Source organism: Carlito syrichta, unplaced genomic scaffold (genome assembly GCF_000164805.1).
Source record: "Carlito syrichta isolate Samal-C Ts95f unplaced genomic scaffold, Tarsius_syrichta-2.0.1 Scaffold301833, whole genome shotgun sequence".
NCBI classification, from domain to species: Eukaryota; Metazoa; Chordata; class Mammalia; order Primates; family Tarsiidae; genus Carlito; species Carlito syrichta.
Genome location: NW_007245929.1, coordinates 36,349 through 50,787, shown reverse-complemented (window position 1 = coordinate 50,787; position 14,439 = coordinate 36,349). Strand labels below are relative to the sequence as shown.

The window sequence follows — 14,439 nt, the reverse complement described above, 5'->3', positions numbered from 1 at the left end:
GTGTTGATTGTAATGGTTCTTAATTGAATAATAGATGTGTTTGAGCCTAGTTATAATGATTTAAAATTCAAGGTCTGAAATCGCAATTACTTTTGCACCAACCTAATAGATAAATAAGGGAGAAAGGAGGTCTCTGCTTATAGTAGAATGCCAAGGGCTGATGGGAGGAAGTACTGGGATTAGAAAATCATTATTTTGCAATCATTACGGCAAAAATTAGATCAGACTTGAATCATAGATGAAGATCCGATTTGGGGGAAATTTGGATGAGAAGAACATTTGCATTATCTCAAAAATGTCTCTACAGTCTACTTTTTAGTTTCAAGGGAAGAAAATAAAAACATAAATAATAAAGACATTGGACAACATCTTCACTGATGATAAAAATTAATGTTACCTATGAGAGACAGATGGACACTGTGCACCTACAGATGTGGTACTCTGAGAAAGACATATCACCTATTCTGGCCAGGAAGGCATAACCTCAACCAAATCACAGAGTAACATCAAGAAAACACAAAATGAGGAATGCAGCCAGGAGCAGAGGTTCATGCCTGTAATCCCAGTACTTTGGGAGCCAAAGGTGAGAAGATCACTTGAGGCCATGAGTTTAAGACCAACCTGGACAATACACTGAGACCCTGTGTCTACTGAGGAAAAAAAATGAGGAATGCGCTTTAAAAATAAAAACAAAACAGTGAGGGGTGACCTATATTCTTTCTGTGTGTGTGTTGGAGTCTCAATCTGTCGCCCAGACTGGAGTGCAGTGGCCGCTCCCGGCCACCACAGCCTCAACCTGCTGGGCTCTGGTGATTCTTCCGCCTCAGCCTTCCAAGTAGCTGGAACTACAGGCGCGCGCTACTATGCCTGGCTAGTTTTTTATTTATTGTATGAGATGAGGTCTCGCCAAGTTGCCCAGGCGGGTCTCGAACCCACGGGCTCAGGCAATCCACTCACCTCAGCTTCCCAAAGCGCGGGATTACAGGCTGAGCCACCAAGCCCAGGTGACTTATATTCTTTAAAAATGTCAGTGTGATAAAAAGGCACCAAAAAAAAAAAAAAAAAAAGACTACAGAAACATTCCTGATGAGAGAAAGTTAGAACTAATTCCTATACTAAAAGAAGAAAGAGACTATTAAGGATATTATAGGTCAACTGACAAAATTGGAATATAGATAGTAAATTAGATAAAATATAGTAAATATGTATTTATAAAGTTGGCAGACATATTGTGGTTATGTACAAAGAGAAGGGGGAGGATAGAAAGCACAAATGAGAAGTCAAATGAGATAAAATGGTAATAGTAAGAAAATCTGGGTAAAAGGTATATACAGAGAACAAGCTATTCTCTGTACTATTTTTATTTTGCAACTTTTTTTCAGCTTTAAATTACAGCAAGTCCCCTACATACAGATGAGTTCCATTCTGAAAGCACATTAAGTCTAATTTGTTCATTAGTCCAACAAAATGAACCTGGACACCCAATAACAACAGACTATGCAGTACCAGCTACATGGCTGCTGCTTTCAGGCTTGCTTCCAGACATCCTGGGCTTGAAATAAAGATACTTTACACTCTTCTCTATACAATACTATACAGCAAAGTACAACAAAGCACAACCACTTGTAGAGGATGCACATACGTGACCACGTTCGCCAGACACATGAACATGCAAATGCACATGACTGGACATGCAAACAGATATTTGCATCTTTGAAAGTTCACAATTCAAAGGTTCATATGTAGGGGACTTACTGTATTTCTAAAAAAAAGTAATTTTTATAAAGTCAATCCAACATGCTCTGGGTTGCACAACAGGTGCAACTGGTCCCCTTATACAACAGGTCTCCCTCCCTCCTCTCTCATCTTCTTGCCCCCTCTTCACTAGGCCATTCTGCTAAGCTTAGACATGTATGTGTTCTTCCATCTTAAAGAAGAAAAGCAAACAAAACATTGCTTGATCCACAGCCACTCTGGCCCTATGGAAAGGCTTATCTTCTCACATTGCCACACTTCATCACTTCCCCATTGATCTTTAGCCCAACACTACCCTAGCTTCTGCCCTCACCACACATTGAAACTCCTTTTGCTCAAATCACCAAACACCTCTAAGTCACCAACACCCATGGTACTCTTCCGTTCTTATGCTACTGACCTTTCAGGAGCATTGGGCAATGCTAAACACACCCTCCTGGGTAAAATATCCACATCTCTTGGTCTTTGATCAAACACTCTTGATGTTCCTCCTACCCCATTGCCACTTCCAAGTCTCCTTTGCCATTTACCACCTTCCACCTGAATTCCACTAGAATTCCCAGAGTTCTCAATCCACTCTATCTCTCTAGGTGGTCTTGGCCCTTCCCAGGATTTTAAAACTATCATAATGCTGATGATTTCCAAATTTATTTCTTCAGCACAGAGCTTTCCTCTAAAATTCATATTCATACAGTCAGATTACTTTGAAACAGTAGATCAAGACTTCTCTAACTTCATACATTCAAAAGTAAACTCTTGGTCCCCTCTGTCCCCAAATATTGCCCTTCATCTTCCCATTTCAGTAGGTGCCAGTTCCGTCCAGCTGCTCAAGTCAGAAAACCCAAAATCATTCTCTGGATGTTGAAATTAGGAGTGACAACTTTTCTTTATGTTTTTTATTTTGAAAGTAGGATTTATTAAGAAAACAGAAAAGCTCCTACAGTGGTAGGGGACCTGAGGGGGTTGCCCTATGCTCTTCAGTGGTTTAAAACTTTTCTATATTAATCATATTATATTTATAAATAATCAAAATTAAAAGACCCAAAACCTTTCTTCCGAACAATGAGGAAAAAAAAGATTTGCTTAACATAATGCTTTATAGCCTCTATGTTTATTCTTAGTTTTCATCTTGTTAATGTCTAAATAAGGTACTAAAATTAGCATTAGCTTTCATATTACCAGAAGTGTCCGGGTTTATTGACGACATCACAGAATCCACTTCTATCTAGAAAAGAAGAAAGAATGACGGGACATGTAACTTTATCAAATGTTTTCACAGTGCAACTTCTCAATTCCTAGGGTGGGAGAAAGACTGTATTTCATGAGAAACCAACTGTATTGAACCCATATGCAAGTTGTGGCACACAACAGCTGTAATGGTCATTTTACTTTTCTATCAACATCTGTGAAATATGACACTAATCTGCTACACTCTAATGGCCTCCAAAACTTGATTCCATTGGCTAACCCAGTTTAAGCACATAAAATCAATTTGGCTGTCCCATATATGATATAATCTAACAGTTAAGACAAATACAAGCAATTATTATGATGAGATCTGTGACTTCACTTTTTATTAATTTCCTAATTATAAAAGTAACGTGACTGAAGTAGAAAATATAAAAATATACAAAATTTTGAAGAATAAAATTTAAAGACCAGCCATCCAATGAAAACTAACCTTTTGGACTAATCTACCTTTATTTTTCCTATGTATTTTTAAACACTTGAGAACACACTGTATATAAAGTTTGAGGACCTGCTTTTGCTACATATTAGAACACAAGCATTTTCCTGTATTGTTACAAGATCTTTATAAACATTATAGAATTAGAGCCTTGGCAGCAGCTGACATAAATCCTCCAACCTCAGTCTTGAGCTCTTCACAGGCTTGAATTCCCTGCGCTTTTTCTGGTTCCTCCTGTCCCTGCCAAATGCTTCCCAATACATTTTCTTCTTGGGGTCCTGCCTATCACTAAATGCCAGCATTCTAATATTCTGTTCTCAGACTCCTGCTCTTCCTGCTCCACGTACTCTTCTTGGGTGATAACATCCGGTCTCATGTTGTGAGCTACCTCATGGAAACCAAGGAGTCACCCTCATTTCTCACCTCTCCTCCCATTTCAGATCCCTCCATCTAAGAGAGGCAGTAACATCTGAGAGCAGATCTTCACCAATATAACTTCAATACCACATTTACCAAGTGAATGCACCTGTAATGCACATAGCCACCTCAAACTCAAAGTGTCTCTATACAAACTCACTGACTTCCTCTGAACCTACTTCTTCTGAATTTTCTCTTATTTGGTGGCATCACTTTTCCTTCAGTCCTGTTGGTCACACCACTCTTACTGAGGCAGACATAACATAATTTAGAAGCAGTTAGGCAGGTTTTCTCAGGCAGGTCTAATTTAAAACAGGGTAAGCACTCAGACATCCTTTTTATCCGTACACGGCATATGAGACCTTGCAGGTTGGAATGTGGAACTACCAATGCAATAAATCACAGAAACAGTAGCAAAATACCCAAAACATAGACATGATGTTCTAAGAAAAGCCCAAATCTAGTTAGACAGTAACTTTCACTACTTAGAAGGTCCTTGTGACCTTAAAGGTAGAGAGATGGTCATCAAAATTCATGACCAGATAGATACCTGCAGCCTACCCTCTTAGCTCATGGTCTGCTTAATCATCATGGCAAAAGAGGTAAAGCTTCTTGTCAAAGGCAAGCACATGTCCCTTCTCTTAAGAGACCTGTGCCTTCCCTTGAGCATGTCCTTTTATTTCTAATAAAGTTTTTCTTAAACTATACTCTAGACTCACTCCGAAATTCTTTTCTGTGGTGAAGTCAAAGAACCTACGGAGCAACACATGCATCCCACCCAGCATCATTACCACTACTACATCCAGTCAATCACCAGAGCATAGCTTGTCCCACTACCCACAAGTGTGCCTAGACACTGCTTATCAGCGTGGTCTGGCTTCACTAGTCTAAATGACAAATAGATTCCTATGACAGTTACCACTGGAATTAGGCCCTCTCTCTTTGTCCCCCTCACTTTCTGTTCTCCGATCTCTTTTCTCTCTTGGTATTTATCAGAGTTTCTAAAGCCTCTCTACACTAACTACGGACTGCTTTGAAGTACAGACCGTGTTTCATTCCTTTCATCACTAGCAACTCCCAAGCATTCTTTTACTAAATAGGAATATGATAAATTGCACTGCGTAAGTAACTGCATAAGTGTATGTTAGTTATCATATAAGTATGGCAAGGTGTGATGGCTCATGTCTGTAATCCCAGCACTTGGGAGGCTGAAGCTAGAGGATTGCTTGAGCCCAGGAATTCGAGACCTCACGGAAGACCTTAGCTCTACAAAAAATGAAAAAAATCGTCAGGTGTTGTGGCATGTACCTCTAATCCCAGCTACTCAGTAGGCTGTGACGGAAGAATCACTTGAACTCAGAAGGTCAAGGCTGTGGTGAGCTGTGATCATGCCACTGCACTCTAGCCTGGGCAACAGAGTGAGATTCCAACTCAAAATAATAATAACAATAAGAAGTACTTTACTGCTTCATGATCTACACTCAGTAACTATTTCATCTGCTCAAAACCAATATTCAAAAATTATTGCCTATAGTTCCAGCTACTTGGAAGGCTGAGGCAGAAGGATTGCCTAAGCCCTGCAGATTGAGGCTGCACTGGCCGGGAGCATGCCTCTGCCCTCCAGCCTGGGTGACAGAGTGAGACTCCAACTCAAAAAAACAAAAATAAAACTCCATGCTGTATCAGTACTTTGCTACTTAATGATCTAGTCAGTGAATAGTTCATTTGCTTTAAAAATAAAATCCAAAACCCCAAACCAGTGTGAAAAGTAAAAAATCTGTTAAATTTCATAATGTGTAGGTACAGAAGTTTCCTACGTCACTGTCGCTGTCACGAAATCCTCGCTTTCTAAAATGGAAGCCAAATAAACAGCCTCCAGAATGACAAAGGCACATGAGATGAGACATCTTTCCAGATGAACTGGGTTGAGAATGATGCTTCAGAGGCTGAATCTTCTTAGCTGACCTGCTTTGTGATTCCAGCTGAAACAACTGCGGGTTAGCAGAATTGCAGCTTCGGAATCAGCCCTGACTACAACTCTGGGCTCTGTGATTAGCCTCTTAGTAATTAAGCAACACACAAACCCACCTGGGCTGTTCACACAACCTGTGGATCAATGAACATTGTTACTGTGAAGTCGAAATGTGTTTACCAAAGGGCGGAGAAGTGTGACATCATGGACCCTGGTTTTACTGAGCTTGCAATCTGCCATGCATGTGGGCCAGCTGGGTCACCACTGATGGCCGTTTGATCTAATGAGAGAGCGAGGGGCAGCATCCCAGGCCAAGCCCTGTTCCCTTTGCTTGATAGTCACAGTTGAACTTTTTAATTCTGAACAGTATCTTGACTCTAATTCCAGTTCAGCATCTTAAGAAGAAGGACACCAAATGCACAGGGTGGCTCACACCTATAATCCCAGTATTTGAAAGGCCGAGGCAGGAGGACTGCCTGAGCCCAGGAGTTTGAGACCAGCCTGGGCAACAAGGAGACAGCCTGTCTCTACAAAAAAATTTTAAAAATTAGTTGGGCATGGTGGTACATCTGTAGCCCCAGCTACTTGGAAGGCTGAGGTAGAAGGACTACCTGAATCCAGGAGGTTGAGGCTGTGGTAAGCCGTGATTGTGCCACTGCACTCTGACCTGGGCAACAGAGTGAGACTCTGATTCAAAAAAAAAAAAAAAAAAAAGGAGAAGAAAGTCACCGTCTCTATATTGAATGTAACAAGTAAGCAGAACAGCACAAAGACAGGAATGAACAGGAAGTGACCAACTAAAGTAGGAAGCCCAGCTCAACTCATTATTGGTGCCACCTTTTCTGGAAACCAGTATCTCATGAAAAGTCCATATCCCGTGATTTAGCAATTACACTTCTAGGAAGTTATTCCACAGACAGACACCCACGGGATATAAATAAATGTGTGGGTATATACTTAAATAAAAAGGATGTTTGTTGCAACAATGCTCTCAGAAATGCGCAGTAATGGAGACAACCTAAATAACCCTACACAAGAAACGCCACACGACTGTTTCCTTCACAGGTGGAGGTGTGTGCTTTCAGGTTGATCTACTGTTAAGAAAAGCAAGTAATATAAAGTAGGCACAGTGTGCACTTGTTTTTTGTTTATGTTTTTGAGTCGGGGTCTCACTCTGTCGCCCAGGTTGGGGTGCAGTGGCATGATCACGGCTCACCACAGCCTCAACCTCCTGGGCTCAGGAAATCCTTCCATCTCAGTCTCCCAGGTAACAGGGACTATAGGTGCATGCCACCGTGCCCAGTTCATTTTCTGATTTTTTGTAGAGATGAGGTCTTACTATGTTACCCAGGCTGGTCTCGAAATCCTGGGCTCAAGCAGTCCTCCTGCCTTGGCCTCCCAAAGTGTTAGGATACCAGATGTGAGCCACTGCACCCAGTGTCTGCTTATGTTTCAGTAGAAGGCTATGCATATATACATTTGTCATAGATAGGATATTTTGGATCGATACACAAAAAACTATTAATAATGGTAACCCCTTTAGAGTGGGATCCTCTGGTAGGGAGGAGGAGATTTCATGTCCAACTTTATACCTTTTTCACTTTTTGATTTTTTGACTATGTGAATGTATTACTTTTATATTAAAAATTTAAACAAAGCCAAGAGACAGACATGGGTATGTCATCGCCTGTGTAAATTCCTCCTGTTACCAACATCCCCTTCCAGTCCTCCCAGCTGACACCTCTCTAGCATCTCATATTTTTTATAAAAACCAGCAGCACAATGGTGAGACATGCTTGTGTGGGCTCCAGTGATAGATTTCTAATTCATCCCTGGGTTGAGGTCTCAAAAAGAAAGTCAAATTCTTTTCCAAAATACTTTTCCAAATACTTCTCCAAAATTACCCATAAAGCAGCTATTTGTTTCAGAAACATCCTAAGCTAGCTCTGAGCACTTTTCTCAGGACCCACTCACCACTACTGATTGTCTACCCCATCACCAAACACATAAAGAAAACCCTACCTTGGAGGGCTTGTACCCAAACAGCGTGACAACAGCGACTTTAAAATCCTCTCTGCTTAGGTAGCCTTTGTTATCTTCATCACATGCTTTAAATACCTAAAGAACATTAAATATCCTTAGTTAAGACAGAAACTGGTTCTTCTCTTATTTTTATTGCTAGTTTATAATAAATCTGGACCTCGAAAATCTAAAACTCAGCCCAGCAATGGAGCTTGAAAATGGAGTTTCCACCCGGCCTGGTGGCTTACGCTTCCAATCCCAGCCCATCGGGAGGCCCAGGCGGAGGGTCACTTGAGGCCAGGAGTTTGAGGCTGTAGTGACCTACAATCACACATACTGCACTCCAGTCTGGGCGACAAAGCGAGACCCTATCTCTAAAAGTAATGATAATAGTTTTTCAAATAAAACGGAGTTTTATCCCAACTTTAATTCTCAAGAAATCTTAAAGAAAGACTGAAATTTTCCTTAAAAACTTGCAAACCACTTAACCGCTAGGCTGATGCAAATTAACTCCTTTAAGCCACCGGAATGAATTCTACCCAAACTTCAGAGCTGGAAGAAGGAAGGGGAAGCAAAGGAGCCGGGCTTTGCAAGGAGGGAGGAGACGCAGATCCGAGGTTACCATTCACAGACCACGTGGGGGAAAGAAGAACTGGGAGTGCGGTCCCGGTACCGGAACCCGGCAGCTGCAGCTCTTGGCTATCACTGGCCGTGACCCTCGGGAGGGAGGCCCAGGTCTTGTCTGCACACCCGGGCTGAGTGACAGCCCCGAGCCAAGGGACACCTACTTCCACCCACTTCTTGTGTTCTGAGGGGCTGGCTTCCCACATCCGCGGCCTGGCCCCAGAGAGAAACATCACGACCGCCCCAACCGAGCCGGAGCCACAGAAGCCGTGACCTCCACCGCCGGAGCCTGCTTGTAGCCAGCAGCGGCCACGCCCGCCGCGTTTCGAGGCGACGAACTTCGCCGCGCAACACCAACGTCTCCTCCCATTGGACAACCTGCGAGCTACTCTTGTTAAGCCCGCAATGCTATTGGCCAAAGCCTTTGTTGAGTAAGGTTTCCTGCCTAGGGCGGGGCGACTCCCAGACCCGCCCCCAGCACTCGGCTCCTTCCTCTGGTTGGTCGGCGTCGGGATCCTGGTTCCATGTGTCCCGGCTTATCATTTATTTCACTGTCCTCCCATCTCGCATTAATTAGTCTTTATCATTTTGATCTATGGCACTATGCTAAACATTACTGAAAACACAAAGAGAGTGCGAGCAAAGCATAAAAAGGACGCAACGAGACGAGCCAAGTCCAGGACTCAGGTTCACATCAGCAAGTCATCGGGGTCGGAGTCCCAGGCTATCTACTACGTCAGTTTCGTCCTTTGGACGCCCCGCACCTCGCACTGTGCCTGGCACACCGCAGACCTTCAATAAACGAAAGAAATGAGCTCTCAGGCGCTTACACAGATTTATTTCATTCAGTCTACTGGGAAAGATGGCTGATCTGAAAGAAAATCCAAGAATAAACAGCGTAAAAACAGCTTTGAGCCCAAATTCCCTAGCAAACATTCTTAGTTAAGGTGAGGAACATGGAGAGAGTTCCATTTTGCAAATGGGTCAATCAAATCAGTGACATTGAAAAGAACACAACTGTTTCAAAGAAGAAACAGACATCCGAGGTTCTGAGTCTGATGGGGCCTTGTTTAACTTTTTCACAGCAGGTGTTAAAGTCTGCGCCCCGGGCGAGCCCGCTGCCCGCAGGACACAGACCTCAGTCCTTTAACCTCAGCCCATCCTCGCTCCATTTCAAACAAGCACGGCTGCCTCAAGCCATCTCGGAGATTCCCCGTAAAGAGCATGAGTCTTGCTAATTCACCAAGAGAGAAGCTAGAAAACACCTATTTCCCACTGTTTTGTTTTGTTTGTTTGATTGTTTTTAATTGTAGAGACGAGGGCTCTCCAAGTTGCCCAGGCTGGTCTCGAATCCCTGGGCTCAGTCCATTCTCTCGCCTCCGCCTCACAAAGTGCTGGGATGACAGGGGTGAGCCACTGTGCCCGGCCCGGCTCTCGTTTTAAGAAGTCTCCAGGAGGTGACCCTAAGCAGTCGCCCCTCTGCCCCTCTGCCCCTCCGGCCCTCCGCCCCTACGGAGCAAGCACCCGCAAGCCCTCTGCCACCCGCGGTCTTCAGAACCCAGGGGCGGGCTTCCCGGAAGGGGAAGGGGCGGGACCCGGGGCGCGCGTCCGGGGTTTGAACAGCGCGCATGCGCGTTGGCGCCGAGGGCGGGTCGGAGGCGGCGGCAGTTTCGTGCCCCAGGTAGGTGTCCGCGTCCGCGGCGGTCTAGCGCGAGCCAGGCAGCCCGTGGCCTGGTCGCGGTGCGCGGGCTTCTGGACATCTGGCAGGGCTGGAGGTGGCGCCGCCGAGACTCGCCGCACAGGGTACCCTCGCCCAGGGACCTGGCGTCCTCCAGGAGTGGCACCAGCGGAGGACGCAACGGAGACCTGCCAGGGAGGGGTGTGGGAGGGACGAGGGGCCGCCCGCGCGGTGCTGACTCCGCCTCTCCACGCGCGGGCGGGTTCGGCAGGGGCGGGCAAAGCCCCGCGTGTTGGGCACCCGCCACGTGCTGGTACTGGGGGGGGGATCCCGTGCGCGGCGTCCCCACTGACGGGCGCCCGGGGTCCCCAAGACAGAGCATTCCGGGGCAAGAAGGGTCTACCACGGAAGTCGCTCGGACCCCCGCCTGGGCCCGGGGGAGCGCGGAGCAGTTAGCAGCTGTTGCCGCGTCCTCGGTTTACCCGGAATCGGCATTGCCCTCCGAGCCCATCGCCCCCAGCCCTGCAGGAGCCTCCTCTTGACTTTTGTCTCCTCAAACCATTTTACGCGCCCACTAGTAGCGAACGTAATATTTAAAAGCTAAATCGGGGGCCGGGCGCGGTGGCCCACACCTGTAATCCCAGCACTTTGGGAGGCCGAGGCGAGAGGATTACCTGAGCCCAGGGGTTGGAGACCAGTATGGGCAACATTGCGAGACGTATCTCTACAATAAAATGTTAAAAATTAGCCGAGCCGTGGTGGTGCGCACCAGTAGTCCCAGCTAATCCGGAGGCTGAAGCGGAAGGATCGCCTGAGCCCAGCGGGTGGAGGCTGCCCTAATCCTGCCACTGCACTCCAGCTTCGGCGACAGAGTCAGACTTCGCCTAGAAAAAATGAGAAGTAAACGAAATCGGACTCTGCTTCTTAAAGCCTTCTGTAGTGTCCCATTGTTCTTAGAGTAAAATTAGAGTAAAGTCCAGCTCTTTGAGCTTTGCTGCGTCTGCCCATCCCCTTTATCCAGGACCACTGCCTGCAGGCTTAAGCCCTTCTATGACCCAGTTTCCACCTCCTGGCCTTTGTAGGTTGGGGTCCTTCAGCCTGGAATGCATATCACCCCATCATTTACCTGGCTGATTCCTTTCCATCCTCTGAGTCTCACCTAAGTGTTACTTCTTCAGAAAATATTCCAAAGCAAAGGCATGTCTGCTTCTCCGTCTCATGCTGTAAGCTGTAATGAATGTCTGGTCATCTTGGCTTTTTAGTTTATTACATGTGGGTCTGTCCCTCCATCTTGACCTTGAGTTCTGCTGGGGCAGAAGCTGTGTGTTATTGACTCATTCCCAGTGCCTGGGACATAGTAGCTGCTCAGTAAGTTATTGAGTGAATATAGTCTGAGAGGGGAGCATGGTACTCATTTAACAGAAGGTGGGACTGGGGCTTGGCAGTTAACTAAGCTGTCCCAGTGCACATTTACCTCCTTATCACAACTGGGTTTGACACTGAGGCCTGTGTTTGCCCGCCACAGGGCCTCAACAGGAGTCCAGGCCCCCAGTGGTCTTTAAACTCTAGGAGAAGAAACCTCGATCTGATCTGGCATAGTGGGGGAGAGGGAGCATCAGCAGCCCCAGATGGAGTACCCTTCCACATCCACAGCTTTCTTTGAAGTCCTTAACGAGAACTCTGACAGTGAATGCCCAGAGCTCTGGCATTTGGGAGGCCTAGGTTTTCACTCTCTCGTGCAGTGTTTGCCAGATTCCTTGCCACCTCCCCGATGTATTATTCTCTTAACACATATGCTGTTATTTGCTTAATAGTTTTATTTGAGTCTTCTCACTTTTATATAGAATCTTTTTTAAAAGAAAGCTTTATTTTACTATTTAAATAGAATGGAGCTGTCAGCTGCCTTCCGTAAATGGTAACAAAAGCCTTGGTGCCTATGGAAGAGCCTAGACCTGTTGAAAAGCAAGATAAAAGCATTGTTATGTGCAGCACCTTTCTCCTTCACTGAAGTGGACAGCTGGTTTGGAATGGGAAAGGGAGGTGCTTTAATAATGCAATACTGGTTAATATCAGGTCCCAGTCACCTCCACTTTGGGAAGCACTATCCTGAAGGAAGGCAGGACTGTGAATCAGCCCCCCTGTGATCTGTTCTCTCATTCTTTAGGCACCACTGACAAAAAGTGTAATTAGACTTGGGCTTGCTGATTGCAAGTTCTGTTGCTTGTCACTTGCAGGCCGAAACAAACAAGCGCAAGGTGCAGTCCAAGAAAGGAGACTTTATTCCAAAGAAGGGGACTTTATCCTGAGGAAAGGGACTATTCCAAAAGCCGGCAGATGAGGAAACGGCCACGCTTGTGCCTCAGAGAAAGCACTTTAGAGTTTTAGGCTGAGGACAGGGGACTTGAAGGGGAGGCGTAAAATGATGAGCATTTGGGAGGAGCACAGGGAGCAGATCTGCTCCCATATGGTCATTTGGAATCTTTGTCCTCCGGAGGGCTGGCTGACTGGTCCTGACTGTGAGCAATGGAGACTTCTGCCGTGGGGGTCTCCAGATTTCTGCCGTGGGGTCTCTCAGCCCCTGGAACTTCTCAAGCAGGTACCCAATTCGATTAGAAAGAAAAATAAACCTTTAAAATGTGGGCTGAGAGAGAAAAGGGCCTGAAACCGTGTCTCAAAAGCTGACATGGAAATTCTCGGTCCCATTTTTTAAAATGGCGACTTGATTTAAAGTGTTCTGAGTGCAGGGAACCTGGGCCTGCGTGAGGGTGAGATTCTGATCCTGGGGACCAGAGCCAGCTCTGCAGAGTAAACTTCTGTTGACCTGGTCTTAACCGCCAACCTCTTCAGCAGGCTTTGGGCCTTGATGTTACAGAGACTGGCAACCTGCTAGACATAACGGTGAGAGACAGTGTATATCCCATAAAATGTATTGGGTTATGTGCCTTTAACTGATAACTTTCAGGCCTATTTTTGAGTGTCTGAAAGGCCCCAGCCAGCCACGAGGAACCCGCCCCCTCCAAAGGCTAAGCCTAGGCGTGGCCCCCACCTAAAATGGCGCTCCCGCCTAAGAAGGCGCCCGGACAAACTAACATAGAGGCTCGGACAAGGCCTTCCCGGTTCTTCTTCCACAACAAAGCCCACCGTTCCTGCGCCCGCGAAAGCCCCTGCCAATCCCAAAAATACTTCACCTGTTGACCAATAGGTAATCGACAGGTCGCTTTAAATTTCTATAAAACTTGCCACACCCCTGCCTCCTTGCTGCAATCTGATTCTCAGATTCTGTAGCCACTGTGCTCACCGTTGAGTCTCACTGCGCGCCACCATCTTTCAGTGTCTGCAGGCCTATTTTAAATTGCATATGGAGACAGACCAAAAAGGTGACTTTGTTCTCTAGGAAGTGTCCTTTTCAAGGCTTTATTTCATTTTCTACCCATTTTTGTCCTACTTTGTTGGAGGGAATCCCTCACCCATGTGGTTTAAGAAAATGTAGATAGTAAGAACACTAAAAACTTCAGAAATTCTTTAAATAGTTCACAGAGCTACCTAAGATTTTACCTACTGAATTCTCAGGGTTTTGGAATTCCATTTTATGTATATATAATCCAAGCTATGCAATTGTTATTCACCTTAGAAGAGATGGTAATTGCCTTCTAAGAGTCTGTAAATGGCTTCTTTTCTCAGGCTGGAAGCTGAACCCTTTCTGAAGACCACTATTTGCTTTAGAATGGAACCTAGAGAGAACAGCCTGAGGATTGCTGTAGAAGATTCTGTATGGCCTTGCTGTAGAGCTATTTTAGAATTCAGAGGAAGTGGGAGCTGACATTCAGAGTTGTTTTTCCTAAGGTGGTTCTTTTGTTCTTAAATAACTTTAAAGTCACAAAACCGTAGCCACTAAAATAGTTCCTTTAAAGTGAATTATGACAGCTTAAATACCTCTATTCAGCAGCCTACAGACTAAGTTGTTTTTGTTAAAAAAAAAAACCCAAAAGGATAAAAATAAATTTTTAAGAAGACGTCTGAGCTGTTCAAGTAAGTGTTAAGTAGTAAATCACTCTGAATCTCTCATTTTACTATAACAATACAATTCTAACAAGCTGGTTATCTAGTTTCATTTCTTTCTCTTTTTTTGTTTTGTTTTAAATATAGACAGTCTTCTTGCTCTGTTGCCCAGGTTGCAGTGCGGTGGTACAATCAGCTCATTGCAGCTCAATCTCCTGGGTCCAAGCAATCCATGATCCTCTAGCCTCATCCTCTCAAGAATCTGGAACTACAGGCGAGACACCA

General features: G+C 45.2%; 1 protein-coding gene across 2 annotated transcripts in view; it reads right to left on the bottom strand.

Annotated features, from left to right (window-relative positions):
• The window catches only part of EFCAB11 (EF-hand calcium binding domain 11), a 154,516-nt gene extending 145,783 nt beyond the window's left edge, over positions 1-8,733 (bottom strand). For both annotated transcript variants that reach the window (XM_021711049.1, XM_008055362.2), the window contains exons 1-3: positions 8,642-8,733; positions 7,854-7,949; positions 2,935-2,980 (exon numbers count right to left, since the gene is read on the bottom strand). In XM_021711049.1, coding sequence (XP_021566724.1) covers positions 2,935-2,980; positions 7,854-7,949; positions 8,642-8,710 — 211 coding nt within the window. In that variant the 5' untranslated portion in view covers positions 8,711-8,733. The remainder of the gene's footprint in view (positions 1-2,934; positions 2,981-7,853; positions 7,950-8,641) is intronic.
• Positions 8,734-14,439: the final 5,706 nt, after the last annotated feature.